The 16,026-nt window shown below is 45.9% G+C and overlaps 1 protein-coding gene across 1 annotated transcript in view; it reads right to left on the bottom strand.

Annotated features, from left to right (window-relative positions):
• Nucleotides 1-829: 829 nt before the first annotated feature.
• The window catches only part of LOC130192679 (A-kinase anchor protein 13-like), a 79,074-nt gene continuing 63,877 nt past the window's right edge, over nt 830-16,026 (bottom strand). Inside the window, exons 24-33 of the mRNA XM_056412785.1 lie at nt 13,400-13,482; nt 13,089-13,277; nt 11,717-11,869; nt 10,901-10,974; nt 8,382-8,426; nt 7,087-7,134; nt 6,707-6,979; nt 5,532-5,711; nt 4,570-4,879; nt 830-3,288 (exon numbers count right to left, since the gene is read on the bottom strand). Of these exons, the coding sequence (XP_056268760.1) occupies nt 3,236-3,288; nt 4,570-4,879; nt 5,532-5,711; nt 6,707-6,979; nt 7,087-7,134; nt 8,382-8,426; nt 10,901-10,974; nt 11,717-11,869; nt 13,089-13,277; nt 13,400-13,482 (1,408 nt within the window). The 3' untranslated portion in view covers nt 830-3,235. The remainder of the gene's footprint in view (nt 3,289-4,569; nt 4,880-5,531; nt 5,712-6,706; nt 6,980-7,086; nt 7,135-8,381; nt 8,427-10,900; nt 10,975-11,716; nt 11,870-13,088; nt 13,278-13,399; nt 13,483-16,026) is intronic.

Raw genomic sequence — 16,026 nt, 5'->3', positions numbered from 1 at the left:
CGGGCCCTCGAGGGGCAGACGTAATATATGATGAATCACTTCATAATAAATCACCTCTGGCCAGATCCTCCTCAAATTGAACCAACATCAATAACACTTGCACGACATCACTTTATATACACTGTATTATTATCTTACATTTTTTAATTTTAAATGTAATGTCCTGCTCTGCTATTTTATTTGTTGTCTTGTATTTTAACTCAAAATCTGTCCTCCTGGTCACATGACATCTATTGCTTCTGTCCATCCTGGAGAGGGATCCTCCTCTGTTGCTCTCCTGAAGGTTTCTTCCCTTTTTCCCCCTGAAGGGTTATTTGGGAGTTTTTCCTGGTCCGATGTGAGGTTTTGGGGCAGGGATGTCTATGTGTACAGACTGTAAAGCCCTCTGAGGCAAATTTATAATTTGTGAAATTGGGCTATACAAATAAACTGAATTGATTTGAATTATATTATAACCTTGTTTGCTGCTGCTATAAACAGAGTATCCATCCCTCAATGTGCAGCAGTGGGTTTGTGGTAACTGTCTCGCTTTGTCCGTTTGGTATTGTGCTTGTGTGGTAAAGATCCTCCCCCCAAAAAAAATGTCATACTAATGTACGAATAATGGTTTCGTAAAGAAAACTGAGAAATCCAGATGTGCAAAGCTTAAAGAAAATCATTATTGATTTTTTGCTGATGCATTTCTGAATCAGTCCAGATGTGAGAGAGAAGTATCCATGACAACTAGGATGAGCAGCCTGTTGCACTTCTGTTTCTTTTTTTGTTGTTGCAATTTGTTTGAGACACATGATTAAAAAAAGAGTTCCAGACAGACAACCAACACTCAAAATGTCCATTATGATTTTTTTCTTTATTACGAGAGAAATTTGACTTTACATCACCCCTTGGGAGAGAATAAACCATAAATAAAACATTCATACAAAATGTTGAGATAGATCACAAATGAAACATTTTTTTCTTCTGTTTTTGTACATTTGATTTGTTTTATACATGAATCATATTTACATATTAGTCGTTGCCCCTTCTTTTTTGTGTTACATTGTTGGGAACCAAACAAACCCTTCGTTTCAAAGCCGAGGTACAAATGATCTCCTCTCTCTCCTGAGAAGATGCTCGGCTCTACTCTAGTGCATTTTATCGTTGAAGATTTAAGGCTACGCAGGGTTCACCTGATCATCATCATCATCATCAGGGCTGGAGTTTCCTGACTGGTGTCTGCTGATTGTCCTTTACAGAGAGACGCGTGTGGTTCTGCCCGGTCGCAACTTCTTCCTTTGCTTTTATTTTCTCTCCCCACTTCAAAGCTGCCGCTGACCAGTCACAACCTCCGACAACGTCTTTGTTTCGGCAGTCAATTACAAATGCAGTGGGAGGAATGTCGCGGAGCGTGAGAGCCCACGCTCTCATCACGTTACCTCTGTACGCCGACGACCGGCTGAGAAAAATATGTCCATTTCTCACAGCAGTGAGAATATGTAAAAAAAAAAAAAATTGTTGTTATTATTGTGTGAGTCCTCGGTGCTGTGCTCCTTAGTGGTCAAAACACACCGAGAGCAACCAAACACAAAACAAGGCCCGCTCCTCTCCGTGTCCAGAAAGCCAAAGCCCCCCCCCCCCCCCCCGGTACCTCTTGGAATAACAAACGCAGGCCCGGACACAAAGAACCGTAAACAGACCAGAACTTCAATACGAGACTAACGAGGCGGCGGCCAGGGAAGCAGCTCAGTGGCGCTGCTCTATTTCTGTGTTTAAGAAAAAACTTAAGTCTTCCATTTTTTACGTCCTACCTGTCCAGCAGGTAGTGTGTGCGGCCCACAATCTGACCGGTCACCGTGGCGACCAAACATAAAAGCTAACACCCCCCCTCCCCGTTCCTTTCCAAAACGTCTCTTATGTACTTTAACACGTTATCTCGCTTTGGATCGTCGTTGCTTTCCGTGAGCATCAGTGCCCTCGATTCAATAATAATAATAATAATAATTCCACAGAACACAAAGATCTCCTTGATTGATATCTCACACTGATAACAACAAATTAAAAAGCATGAACACATTTGGACCAAAGTGCCTCCCAATACCTCTGTTGTCGGGTTAATTTGAAATGATCAGACACTGCGCCGCCTTTCCTGATTAGGGGTCCGACCAGAGCGTCACGTCGGTGTGTGTTCCCTCTGACCAGCTCCTGTGTCCCCAGATTAACACACTCCTTTATTCTCAAAGTCCATCATCGGAGCCGCTGAACTCTCCAACACACAGAACTCATTAGTATGCTACCTGCAGAGTAAAAATAAAAAGAACCTGAAGGAAAGCTCCAGTCGTGGGCGCCTGGATGAGCGGCGAGGGCCGCATGAAGCCCATCGGCAGGGAGATAAAGCAAGGATCACGCTAATATCCACGGCTCGAAAACACACTCAAGGATATGAATTGATCCATTAGACGCCTGCGAGATGTCTCGGTCTGTTTTGATCACAGATGCGTCTGGAGACGGAGACTCGCGCATCTGAAGCGTTTCACTCACAAATGGAGGAATCCATTCTTCTTCTGAGGAATTAAAACCGAGCCGGGGAACAAGATCGATTGCATAGAGTCTCCGTCGAAGATTGCCCAAGGTATTTGAATTCTTGGAGGCAACATTTGTGGAGCAAATCTGCTTTTCTAGTCGTCAGTAAAGGAATGTTTTCTTTCAGTTTGGATCCTTACCGTAGTATTTGGGGCTGGAAGCACTTGTTTGTCTCTGGGACTCAGTTTGGGCTTCAGTCCTCTGAGCTGTCGAGCGTAGAGGAGTGACGCGTCTCCAGAGGCACGCGCAGCTCGCTGGCAGTTATTTCTGCTTCCCAGTGGCCTTCTGGGTATTGTCTGTCTTTGTGTGACACTCGAAGGGGCAGTGGACCCTGAGACGTACCTGGCAGCGCTTTTGATTCGACGTGCACAAATTCAGAATTCTCCCAAATGAAGAGATGAATCGCCTCAGGGTGGCGGCTTTGGAAAAGGAAAACCGAATACCCCGAAATGTGCTGCTACTCCCCCGTTGCCTATTTTTCACGTACTGCAAGTACGCGTCTTTACTTGAGCACAGAATCCCTAAAACATTTGACTTTCTACCGTACAATTCAGAGAATTAAAGTATTTTCGTTAAAGGTCCTATATGGAGACGAATGTATTACTACTGGACAGTAACACATTCCTCCTGAATAGCTGTGACTGGTTGAGGAGGAGGAGGAGGAGGTCCACGTCACTCAACAGAAGAAGATCTCTCCATCCAGGGGAGGCTCCGGGAGGTGCGAGGGGTCTGAAAGGGAGGAGAGGAGTGAGTGTCACAAGAGGGGGTCTGCCGTTTGTTGTCTGTACCTTGTGTTCTCCAGTCGGGGAGCTCCGTGTTCTCCAGTCACACGCAGAGCAAGAAGAGCACCGACAGCTCAGCCAACAGCCGGATGCCTCATCCACAACAGGACCCTCAAAGGGAGCCCGACGCCAAGAGTGCGTCATTCGATGATTCTAATAACTCATTCAATAACGCAAAGACAAAATATACGACTGAGCAGGTTTTTTGGTATATAATAACAAAAAAGTACTTGTATCTTGAAAACAGTCGGATGATTACTAAAAGAATAAAACACGAGGATACTGACGGCGATGACATTTCAAAATAGCCGTTTGATTGACGTCTCCCTGCTCTCGCTAGAGAGCATAGAGTTTAGTACACAATGTGTGTAGCGTTAGTGTGTACTAGGTATTCACACAACACTATAAATCAGAGCTTGGCAGGATATAAACACGGCCGGCACTAGGACCCGGCGGCGGCGGCCCGGGGGACATGGTGAACCCCAGCGGACTGAGTCTGCCGCCCTCACTGCGAGATGAAGGAGGAGCAGAAGATGAAGAAGAGGGAGCCAGGTGCACACTGACACTGAAAAGCTACATTTCTTTAAGATGCATCCCCAGACGTCCGGCCGTGACGGGCTGAACCGGCACGGCACAGAACTGTTTATGGGATTGTTAAAGATAAGGGTCAGTTTCATTGGGTCACAAACGTCTGTACATCTCACACACTGCCGCTGAGGCTCGTGTGACTTTAATACTGACGCTTTATTGGGGTGTTAAACTGATTTTATGACTTTTGTCATTGGCAGTTATTCAGAAATATAATAATCGGGAAGTGTATTATTTAGTTGGTGGGCGAGCATTGTTGGATTATTGAACATATACAGTCTGCTCATGTGCTCTGTAAAAAAGGATACACAGACCATTTGCACACTTTTATAAGGAATAACAATCACATTTGACAGCAAACAGAAAGCCTTTTTTTTGTCAGCTGGCCTGAAGACTTTTCTCTGCACAGCCCCGTGTCATACATGATCCTATAACCAGTGGATTCATGGTCCCAGCATGCACTGCAACATTAAACACAAAGAGACCGGGACAGTTGTCACTCATACTTGGGTTGGATCTCTCGCTTGACGCAGCTATTCTTCCCACCTGACACTTCGCTCCCGCCTGCTGAGCCTCTGAGACGCTGAGTCACTCAACTCAATGTAAATCCATCCACTGCCTCATATTCACCATTCTCTACCTGCTTCCGGTGTGCTCCCCCCTTTGCCCTTCTTCTTCTTCTTCTCCTTCTCCTCTTTGCTCTTGCTCTTGGCCAGCTGCAGCATGCTCTTCGACAGCTGGCTGTTGGCTTCGCCGCCTCGGAGGTTGATGGAGGATGAGGTGAAGGGATTGAGGCCTCTCCCTTTGGGCTTAGACCGCTGAGGCTGCAGCCTCAGCTGGGAGGAGGAGGAGGAGGAAGAGGAGGAGGAGGAGAGCTCCGGCAGGTCCAGCTCCAGAGACTGGGCGCTGCTGGGGATCTGGGATTCGTCCGACGTGGTTGAGGGAGTCCCCTGGAGGTCAAGAGACGCACAGCTGTTATCAACATCTGGGAGCGTGTTCAATGCCTTTGAAAGCTTAACGACCACTGATGACCATGTCTGTAACGTATTATAAACATATATAATACATTGTATTAAATAAAGATATACATAAATAAAGCATTATATAATGACTTATTCGGTTAAGTATGATAACTACTGGGGACACTCACATTTCTTTGGCTGGCATTATAATGTATTATAATTCCCATAGTGTTGATACATTATATTCTATATAACGCATGATAGTTGCATGATAACGTGATTATGTGAGAATAAGTCAATATAAGTGCTAATATTTACCCTCAGAAGGTTTTGTTGGTTGATCTTTCTTAGATGTCATGATATTATTTCACTTCACTCAAAGCAAACAATGACCACCTAAAGTAACTTATCCATAGCTTATGTTTGTTGTGCAGTATGATGAGTATCGTGGTGAATTATTGATTACATAGAACGTGCTGCCAAAACAACCCTTTGGCTTAACGCCTGGGGCTCATTCAGCACGGTTTCCTCGTCCGTGCGAGTCCCGAGAGCGTTTTTGAAATCACTTCCGAGACGACGCAGGTTCAGGCCTCCACCGCGCCTCACGAAGTGTCATCGAGCGGAGCGCGGCGTCACGCACCTCAGACAGGCGGAGCTCCTCCATCTTGTCCAGCTGCCGCTGCACGGCCTCTCTGTCCCTCTCCAGCTTCCTCTGGGCGTCCCTCAGCCTCTCCAGGTCCTTCTGGTACTCCTCCTTCCTACTCTGCAGCCCGTGCTTCTCCTCCTCCAGCTCCTTCTGCCGCTTCAGGACCTCCTCCTCCTGCAGTGGTTGGAGAGACGCAGTGACGGATTTATTGAAATGGTTCAGTGCAACTTGATCACAGAGCACGCTGACATTACATTAAGCCCTCGGCTGAGAATGAATAAATGAATGGGGAGTGTATTTACTTTCTTTTAAAGTAATACATGATATTTCTCTTTGATGGTAACGGTAAAGCTCACATTACATATACAGCAGCGAGCCACAGGATGCAGAGTGAGACTCTTTCACTGAAGGATCTTATTGTTATCTACTAATCAATGAAGAAGTCTCAAATGTGGTTTGACACAAATTCTTTTTTTAAAAAGCCAAATATGATCATGACTGTCTTCACTGCATCCCTTTACCTTTTTCTTCCTGCATATTAAAAACCACAAAGTGAGTTTCTGCTCAAGGTGATAAACGTGATTTAAATGTGCTGCCGGTGGAGTCATCCAGCCTTCAGAGAGCTCAGCGAACAACAATCCACACAGGAGCGCTGTGATTACTGTCAACGTTTTAAAAGTAATCAAAAGGGGAGAAAGTGCTTTTCTTTTGTCGAGTCAGTTCCGCTCCGAGGCAGTTGTAACAAACTGCCGTTGGATCGTGAGAGTTGCAAACTCGATTTGTCTGAATATGGCTAAGAAACAACAATAATGAAACGTTGAGGGTGCAGCCTGGAAAAGCCTCCGCCTGTTGTTCCAGAATAAAGACGTGAGTAAGCCGTCATAGCGCGCTGGCTTTAAGTGTCGTCCACGGGGATGAACCGCTCTACCACTGCTGCGCTGTCTGGAGATCCGCCTCCGCTTCTGACTTGAAAGACAGTTGTGGGATTTGTTTATTTTTCATCATTTTGGTCCCAGATGTTTTGAAGGCAGCCGGCCGGCACCGCAGGACGCCCTGCGTGTCTCGCTCCATCCCACTCTGCTTCAGCACGACGTGAAGGACGACAGCAGGAAACCATCCACACACTCCGCGGGGTCACACTCGCAACACAACACAGGAGTCATAGTCACCTGCAGGTGCACCTGCCCCTCCCTCTCCGTCAGCTGCTGTTCCCTCGTCTCCCACTCCTTCTCGCGCCTCCTCTTCTCCTCGGCGTGGGCCGCCTGCTGCCTCTGCAGGGACGCCAGCTCCTGCCGCTGCTTCTCCAGGCTGCGCTGCTTCTCCTGCTCGATCAGCGAGCTGGGCCGCGAGGAGGGCCGCGACAGCGACGCGCTGGAGGAGGAGCGCTCGCTCAGGGCCTGCCGCTGGTCCTCGATGAAGCTGTCCTGCTGGACCACCACCGCCTGAGAGGGGGGGGGGGCGGCGCGTCAGAGCCATCGCAAGCCGCCTCTTATCTTAAACACAGGCGTCGTCCCAGAGTGGTATGCACGGCGGGGAGGCCAGGTCTTACCTGCAGGGTGCTGAGCAGGAGGTGCAGATTGGAGACGCTGTGGAGGACCTGCTGTTGGAGAGGAGAAGTCTCAGAACATGTGCTTGATGCTATTCGTGCTGCTCGGTGCACTTGACTCTGCTTGTTCTATCGGAGACGGCAAAAAGAAAAAAAGAAGAGCTGTCGCCGAGGATTTCACGCGACGTGACCTGACCCGCCGGACTCTGAGACAAAGCCGGGCTTAAAGTCGATGTGGCGTGCTGGAGCGAAGTGACCTTTTCTCCTTTCAAACACACGACAGAGAGACGAGGCCGCGGAGCGCTCAGCTGCCAGCGATGTTTACTCGGACACAAAGCGCTCCAATTAGCGCTCCCTGGGAGCTGCAGAGAGACGCATTTAAAGCGAGGAACATCTGCAGAAAAGGTTGTTGCGTCAAATAAGAACGCAGCCTCGCTGTCCGTGTGACAGGTAGAGGGCAGGAGAAGCAGGAGTGGACCAGAGGAGCTTCCTTCTACAGGGAAAAAGAAAATGCACTTGGCCTGTTTAAAAAAAAAAAGTATACTGCAGCTATTCAAAAGTTGTTTATTGTTAATTTCCTCTTAGTGGTAAATGTTGAGAACATGGAGACCTTTTTCCCCCACATTATCGTCTTCTCTACTTTTGGAACAGAATGGAAACCACTCATTTATAAATGCGGCGCTTGAGAGGAATATCGGCACAGCTGGAGTGCCACGAAATGCCAGACGCATATAACGTCCAATGAGTCATCAGGACTCCGGTGGTTCTGGCGTTTCCTCGAGCACGTCCAGTGTTCAACGTTTTATCTCTGAATTACTGAAGCATCTTCACATCTACTGGCTGGATTTTGTACAAACATTCGTGGTATTTTTCTAATACTTAAGGTTATGACTGTTAGAATGTAAACACACTTAACCTAAATAATAAATAAGATACATAAAAAGCTTCACAGAGCTGAATTTCCTCTTTCTATCTCTGTGAATTACGCTGCTACTTTACTTGCGCTGGTTTGCATGTTCGCATTATTCTCATGAATAATGAATTGTAATTATATTTTTCATTTAAAATATTGGTCTTTAAGCTTGCTCTTAAAGACACGCCGCGAATAACGTCTTCCTTTTTCAGTTTACTTTGCCAGCCGCATGTTTTATACGAACTGATAACACAAACATCCACAGCTTAACTTCTGCTAGCGCTGCTGATTCATGATGATGGGAACGCACAGTTTGCACGGCTCCCATGCAGCAGCAGCAGCAGCAGCAGCTGTAATTGAGTTAGAAACAGGAAGTGGCTGTTACCTCACTGTTCCTCTTCAGCAGCAGCAGCATGTTGGCGTTTCCTCCCTGCACACGAGCACAAACACTTAATCACTCTACTGCCACCACATATACACACACACACACACACACACACACACCATCTAGTGCGCCTCAAAGTGTGTGTGCATCAGCTGGACGGTGCATACTGCACAGTGTAAGGGACTGAATGTGATTACATCTGCACATGTGGGGGCGCTCTACAAAATCTACTTGTACCCGGTATGATCATGCACGACTGACACAGGAACACAGCCGTCTCACACTTACTGTGCTTCCCATAGGGAGGGCTTATTATAAGAATGTATTTTACATTTACAAAGAAAACCCGGAACTGATAATATATATATATACACTACCGTTCAAAAGTTTGGGATCACTTAGAAATGTCCTTATTTTTCAAAGAAAAGCATTGTTTTTTTCAATGAAGATAACATTAAATCAATCAGAAATACACTCTCTACATTGTTAACGTGGTAAATAACTATTCGAGGTGGAAACGTCTGGTTTCTAATGAAATATCTCCATAGGTGTATAGAGGCCCATTTCCATCAACTATCACTCCAGTGTTCTAATGGTACATTGTGTTTGCTAATCGCCTTAGAAGACTAATATCTGATTAGAAAACCCTTGTGCAATTATGTTAGCACAGCTGAAAACAGTTATGCTGGTGATATAAGCTATAAAACTGGCCTTCCTTTGAGCTAGTTGATTATCTGGAGCATCACATTTGTGGGTTCGATAAGACTCTCAAAATGGCCAGAAAAAAAGAACTTTCATGTGAAATTCGCCAGTCTATTCTTGTTCGTAGAAATGAAGGCTATTCCATGCGAGAAATTGCAAAGAAACTGAAAATTTCCTACAGCGGTGTGTCCTACTCCCTTCAGAGAACAGCACAAACGGGCTCTAACCAGAGCAGAAAGAGAAGTGGGAGGCCCCGGTGCACAACTCAGCAAGAAGACAAGTACATTAGAGTCTCTAGTTTGAGAAATAGACGCCTCACAGGTCCTCAACTAGCAGCTTCTTTAAATGGTACCCGCAAAACGCCAGTGTCAACGTCGACAGTGAAGAGGCGACTCCGGGATGCTGGCCTTCTAGGCAGAGTGGCAAAGAAAAAGCCATATCTGAGACTGGCCAATAAAAAGAAAAGATTGGTTTGGGCAAAAGAACACAGGCATTGGACAGAGGAAGATTGGAAAAAGGTGTTATGGACAGATGAATCCAAGTTTGAGGTGTTTGGATCACACAGAAGAACATTTGTGAGACACAGAACAGGTGAAAAGATGCTGGAAGAGTGCCTGACACCATCTGTCAAGCATGGTGGAGGTAATGTGATGGTCTGGGGCTGCTTTGGTGCTGGTAAAGTGGGAGATTTGTACCAGGTAAAAGGGATTTTAAATAAGGAAGGCTATCACTCCATTTTGCAATGCCATGCCATACCCTGTGGGCAGCGCTTGATTGGAGCCAATTTCCTCCTCCAACAGGACAATGACCCAAAGCACACCTCCACATTGTGCAAGAACTATTGAGGGAAGAAGCAGGCAGCTGGTCTGCTGTCTGTAATGGAGTGGCCAGCACAGTCACCAGATCTCAACCCCATTGAGCTGTTGTGGGAGCAGCTTGACCGTATGGTCCGCAAGAAGTGCCCATCAAGCAAATCCAACTTGTGGCAGGTGCTTCAGGAAGCGTGGGGTGACATTTCAACAGATTACCTCAACAAATTAACAGCTAGAATGCCAAAGGTCTGCAATGCTGTAATTGCTGCAAAAGGAGCATTCTTTAACGAAAGCAAAGTTTGAAGAAAAAAATTAATACTTCAAATACAAATCATTATTTCTAACCTTGTCAATGTCTTGACTATATTTTCTATACATTTTGCAACTCATTTGATAAATAAAAGTGTGAGTTTTCATGGAAAACACGAAATTGTCTGGGTGATCCCAAACTTTTGAACGGTAGTGTATATATATATATATATATAAATAAAAGAAAGCGGAATGTCTTTAATGATCATAGTCTCCTGCAAACACTCCCTTCCTTTGCTGCCGAGCCCCCCCTCTGAATTTTGGCTCTCAGCCCAGGACTAAATGTAAATGAAAGTCAAGAACTGCTCTTTTGTTTCAGACGGCAGGATGAACAGCGAAGGGCAGACACCATCATGTGCAGTCCAGCTGCTGGATATCTGCAGGACAAACGACCACGGAGGGGAGGAGCAGCAGCCACCGCCGCCCATTCGCTTTCGGACACTATGTAAGCCTCATGCAACCGATGGTCGCCATTAGCAACAGGCACTTTGCAGCATGAGGCTAATTGGCTGGAGGGGGACAAGTGGCTAAATTTATCTTAATGGCATTGTTGATGTTGGAGGACAAATGCACCCCTGCACACACACACACCCACACATACCCACACACACGGCCTACGGGTTTCCATTGAGGTGCGGGGGGGCGGGGGAGGGGGGGTAGCGGGATTTCAGCGCCAAGAGTAATTGAGACGCCGACCTTCTTTAAAACGCTGTCGGACTCCGTCCTGCGCAGATCTCCCGCCGCGTCCTCGCTCTCGTCGCCGTCTCCACCTGGCAGAAGGGGAAACCACAAGAGAGACCGTGAGCCAGGCGGCAGATTAAACCGCGCTCAGGTCTGCTGAAGGCTGTACGAGAACACGGGCAAAACCCAACATCTTTTCATTAAGAAAATAAGAATACGGTGCTGATTTGGTTTGGTCTCATCTAGAAATGATGCCTATCATGTTTTTTATGCATTCATTTATTGTTCCTGTTTCTGTTCATGCTCTTTGTTTGATATTTCTCTACTCAAACAAACTACATCGCCTCTGCTGAGTCATCCTTTCCCTTTTGTAACCAAATGTATAGTATTTACATTATCTCTGAAATTAGCTTTTATAATGTAGCGATTGTTTGACACAATGTTAATAATTGTCTGGGTTTTTTTACTTTAAAAAAGGGTAACATGTGCTTTTAAAGCATCCCACTGATAAAGACATTCAGTAGTTCTGCGGTTGCAGCTTCTGATTTAAAAGTCTGGATCGCCTATGGCTCAACATCTGCCCGGTGACAGCAGCATCCCTCTCGGAGCTCCCGGGCCACCAGTTCAGAGGGATCGGCCCGGGCTCCGGCTCTGCTGCCTTGTCGAGAACACCGCACTGCGCTGAGGCGTGTGGGTGTGGTGCCCTGTTGCACTAAAACTCGGTGGCGCACCATCCGCCGCTCAGTCACTGAGTCAAGGCGGTTGTCGAGGTTCCGGCCGCTTGTCCGCGCAATCTCAATCCCAAAAACAAGCATTCAGCGGCTCACTTACTCTTACTGCTGTGCATCTGGTGGCTGTCGAAGCCTCCGAAGGTCTCGGCTCGCCGGGGCAAACACACCGGCCCCGCTCCCCCTCCCCCTACATCCTGGACGCTGGCCATGGCCCCGCCCAGGCTGCCGTTCACCAGCCCCTGCAGCGTCTCCACTGTCACACACACACACAGAGAGAGAAAGGGGGTACACATCAATGTCAGTAAGTGAATTATCCCGGCTAACTGCGTTACAGTTCAGCTCTGCACTGATGAATCCTACGAGCCACTTCTGCTTTCAACCTGCTATTGGCTCCTGTTGCTTAGCAACTATTGACAACCTGTTTCAACCACAGAGCTCTTCTGCTGAAAGTTAAAACATCCTAACCATCTGAAATGACATCAACTCTGGCAAGACATAACCGTCTGTATCCGACCAGCGGCCTCGCGACCTCTCCGAGGACGACAACGAGAAAGAAACGTTGCTGCTGGATGTGAATGCGCAGAAGAAATGAGTGCTGCCAAATTACATATCACAAAAGTTGTAGTTTCAAAAGTTGAGACCATCATAGAAGTTCTCCTTCATACATCTTCCATGCATTGGAGCTGCAAACGACCCTTCGTTGAATGCCAGCTGCACAACTTGTGATCGGCTTCTTGCTCTTTTTTCCTGGAACACTCTCTGCCTGCAACAGCACTCGGTGCGTCTTGCATCTGTGCGTTTCTCAGTTTCTAGTACCAAGTTTAAACAGTTTGTTTATATTAATATAACAAGAAATAGTGCTCTATTATTGCATAATACCATATAGCAAAAGACTGCATCTTTTTCAGTCATTAATATGTTTCCTGAGAACAGTGAAATACTGTTCTGACAAAAAACAACAACAATGTAGTTTTGTCTTCCTCTAAGTTGAGAGTCTAGTGACTCTTTCATGATCTAAACGTGTTTGCAGCAGGTTTATTTTTCAGTCAGTCAAACATTTCCAGGCCCAATTGTTTAAATTGAATGTAAACTTTTCTCCCACATTTTATGCACTTTGTCAAAACCTCCTCCGTTCCCTTCTCGGCTCATGCTGCTTCCCTCTCACACACATTTAAAGAACGAATAAAAGCCTAAACACACTCCGACTCCTTTAATGTCTCCCTTACACAGAGCGTGCGTCTTAAAGGTTTTGGAAAATAACTGACTGGACATTTGTGTTCGATGACAGAAATGTAATTGTGTACTCATGAACCTCATGTGCTCATGTGACATGGGACTGTAAGGACGTTTCCAGCTCCAATCATGTCCCATGAATACATGGATGGAAAAGGTGATGAGGCCTTTTTTATTCACTTTGATCATTCTGCCTTCAGTACGCATCGACAGCACATAAATCATACACACGGTATTACCTTCCTGCAGGGCGTCCGACATGATGGAGGCCCCCCTGGGGGGCTCCAGACTGCAGGCCGACCTGAAGAAAGGCTGAACCTGCCGGTAGACCTCCTCGCCTGGGTTCAGAGGCTCCCACATCCCCCTGAAGAGCTGCACCTTCTCCTCCAGCAGAGACAGGATCTCTGTGTCCTTCTGCCTCAACAGACCTGGGCAGCAGAGAAAAAGAGATTTAAAAAAAGAGACGTGCGTTGAGGAGACAATTCTGCGGTATTTGTAGCGACTTTCCACTTTTTCTTTCCCACAAAGCCAGTAGACGCGTTTCCCTCACCTCGCATCTCCTTGGCTTTCGTCTCCAGTTGTCTCTTGTCATCTTCCGTCTCACTGGGAATCCCTTCATCCTCATCCTTCTCCCTGTCCAAACATTAAATAAATTAAACACGATACATTAAATCTGTTAAATAATACAGGAATACATATCAACAAATCCGTTACATCTTTCTAAAACAATTACAATACCTCAAATGAATCTACAAGCAGGGATGAAACCATTAAAGACACAAATGAATGAAGAATTTAAGAAAGAAAATGCCGCTATTTCTTTACTTTCGGAAATTGTATAGACCAACCAGTTCTTTTCGAAAGGTTTACTGAAATAATAATAATCTCTTTAGCTCTTCAGTGTGTATAACAACGACATCACAGGACACCATTTTGAGTCAACAGGGATTAGACAACACTGAAAGAGTCAAATATTTGATGTATATGTTTTTATCTCCCCCATTCCTGCCGATAGCCGAAACTCGATAGGGGAGGGCCCCGGGGGGCGGGCCCTAAAGCCCCTGGCCGGAAAATAAAAAAAAAAAAGGGGGGACCCCCGACGGGGTTTCCCTCCCAAAGTTTCCCTGAAAACACGGGCCCCTTTTGGGGGGGGCCCCCCCCTCCATGATTTTACAAATAAATAAACCCCTCCCCAAAACCTTTTGAAAAAAGGGGGGGGCCCGGGGGCCCTTTAAAACCCTTTTTTGGGGCCCAGGAAAACCCCTAAAGGGGCTTGATTTTGCCCTTTTGGAAAATAAAATAAAAATAAATTTAAAGACGGAGAACCCCAACCCAAAAATTTTTTTGGGTTTTCCCTTTATTTTTCCGGGCAAAAACCCCAAATCGGGTTTTTTTTCCGGTGTTGGCAAAAAAAGGGCTTTTTAAAATTTAAAAAAATTCCCACGCTCAAATTCCCTTTTTGCCGGGGAAAAAAAAAGTTGAAAAATAACCCTTAGGGAAAACAAAAATCATTTGGAAAAAATTTATGTTTGGGAGTTTAAACCCCTTTCCCCCCAAATTTCCCCCCCAGTAAGGGGAAAACGAATTTTTTGGGGGGCTGGGAAAAAAAAGCCCTGGGATGGGGGGAAAAAAACAACACAAAAATAAGTGTTTAAAAAGGGAAAGTAAAAGGAAAGGAAACTTACGAGGGAATAAAATAACCAATGGTCAAAACCTTGGCCCAGCCGGGGGACCTTTCATCCAAAAATGGGATAAAGAGGTAATTATCCAGCAGGGAAAAGGGGGCCTTTTCAGCCGAAAGTTTTCCCAATGGCCCATTCACACTTTAAATGAAAAAATCTAATTTCCCCTGCTTTAAAGTGTTTGATCGAGAAAACAGATTCTTCCCACAAAGGCACTGGACTTAACGCACGAAGTGGTGGCTAAAATACCGACAAAGATGATGGTCCTTTAATCCATCACAAGCTGTTCGAAAGTATGGACATTTGACTAGAACATGAGAGCTCGAATTGTATAATATCAAAATCTTGAACTAGCTGCAATACAGAGCTAACGATCCTTTCCACAGTCTTGTTCTGAATAAACATCATGTCGAATTGGCTTATCCAGACAAGTCATTTGATGCGCATAAATCAAGGAGCACCGTAGCAGAACTTCGTGTCTTAGCTGTACAAGAGACGACTATGAAACACTGTTAGAGACTGGAAGCATGACAACTCAAAATCCAGTCAAAACTCTTTCCTGGACGTGAGCTACAAGGGTCAGAAGAGACCTGTAATGCTGTCATACTAGGTCTTTAACTGGGCAATGAACAAGGAATGCCTACATTTAAGCCAAGTCGGGAGAGACAAAGGTTTAGCAACTGTAACAATGACTTCGATGGTCAGTATATATAAGTACACTAGTCAGAGTTTAAACATTTTAAACAATAGCAAGGTTTGTAGCGACTTGGTCCAAACAAGTTAGATGTTAGGAAATGGGGAGATTTACAGGTGCACAGCATTTGCAACAGTTCTCATGATATACAGCTCTATCGTCCCTTCCTGGGAAAGACTGGTTCACTGAGAGTCTGGGGCTGCCGATAGGTCCCACTTAGTGTGCATTGCTGTGCTCAGCTAGGTTATGAGTTGAATCAACTGACTCGCTGAGGATAGGATGAGAAGGTAGGTCCTCTGGTGCCACCGTGCCGTACGAGATTCGCAATCAAGGCACTACAGCACTGTTTAATTTGAGATGCTGATGTTACCGCTGCAGTAACCAGGTCCTAAAACACACTCACCCATCTTGATCGATAGACTGAGATGATTCTCAAAGCAAGCATCGCCACATGTTCATTTGTAAATGCGTAGGCATGGGGCTTAAGCTCACTGCCTGAACTAGTGAGAGGTCAACGGAACACAGGTAGCAGGTAAAGATGCGCATGTATGATGAGTCGTTAAGCTCATAACGGATGTCCACCTCACGGAACTACTGGAGCAATGACGACTGGTGTGCAGGTAGCGCCCCAACTGTAGGCTGAGTACTGACAAAGAGGGATGTTAAGAACTAATGCAGCTGTGATCATCACAATGCCCCACCGAATACGGTGGATAATGACAAAACCATGTGCTGTTCATCAGGATACTGGGAGCGTCAGGAGTTTGATCACAAACGAGGTCAACTCAGAGTAATAGCACA

This window comes from Pseudoliparis swirei, chromosome 4, assembly GCF_029220125.1.
Source record: "Pseudoliparis swirei isolate HS2019 ecotype Mariana Trench chromosome 4, NWPU_hadal_v1, whole genome shotgun sequence".
Lineage (NCBI taxonomy): Eukaryota > Metazoa > Chordata > Actinopteri > Perciformes > Liparidae > Pseudoliparis > Pseudoliparis swirei.
The sequence above is the reverse complement of the archived record's forward strand: the minus strand, read 5'-3'. Positions and strand labels throughout refer to the sequence as shown.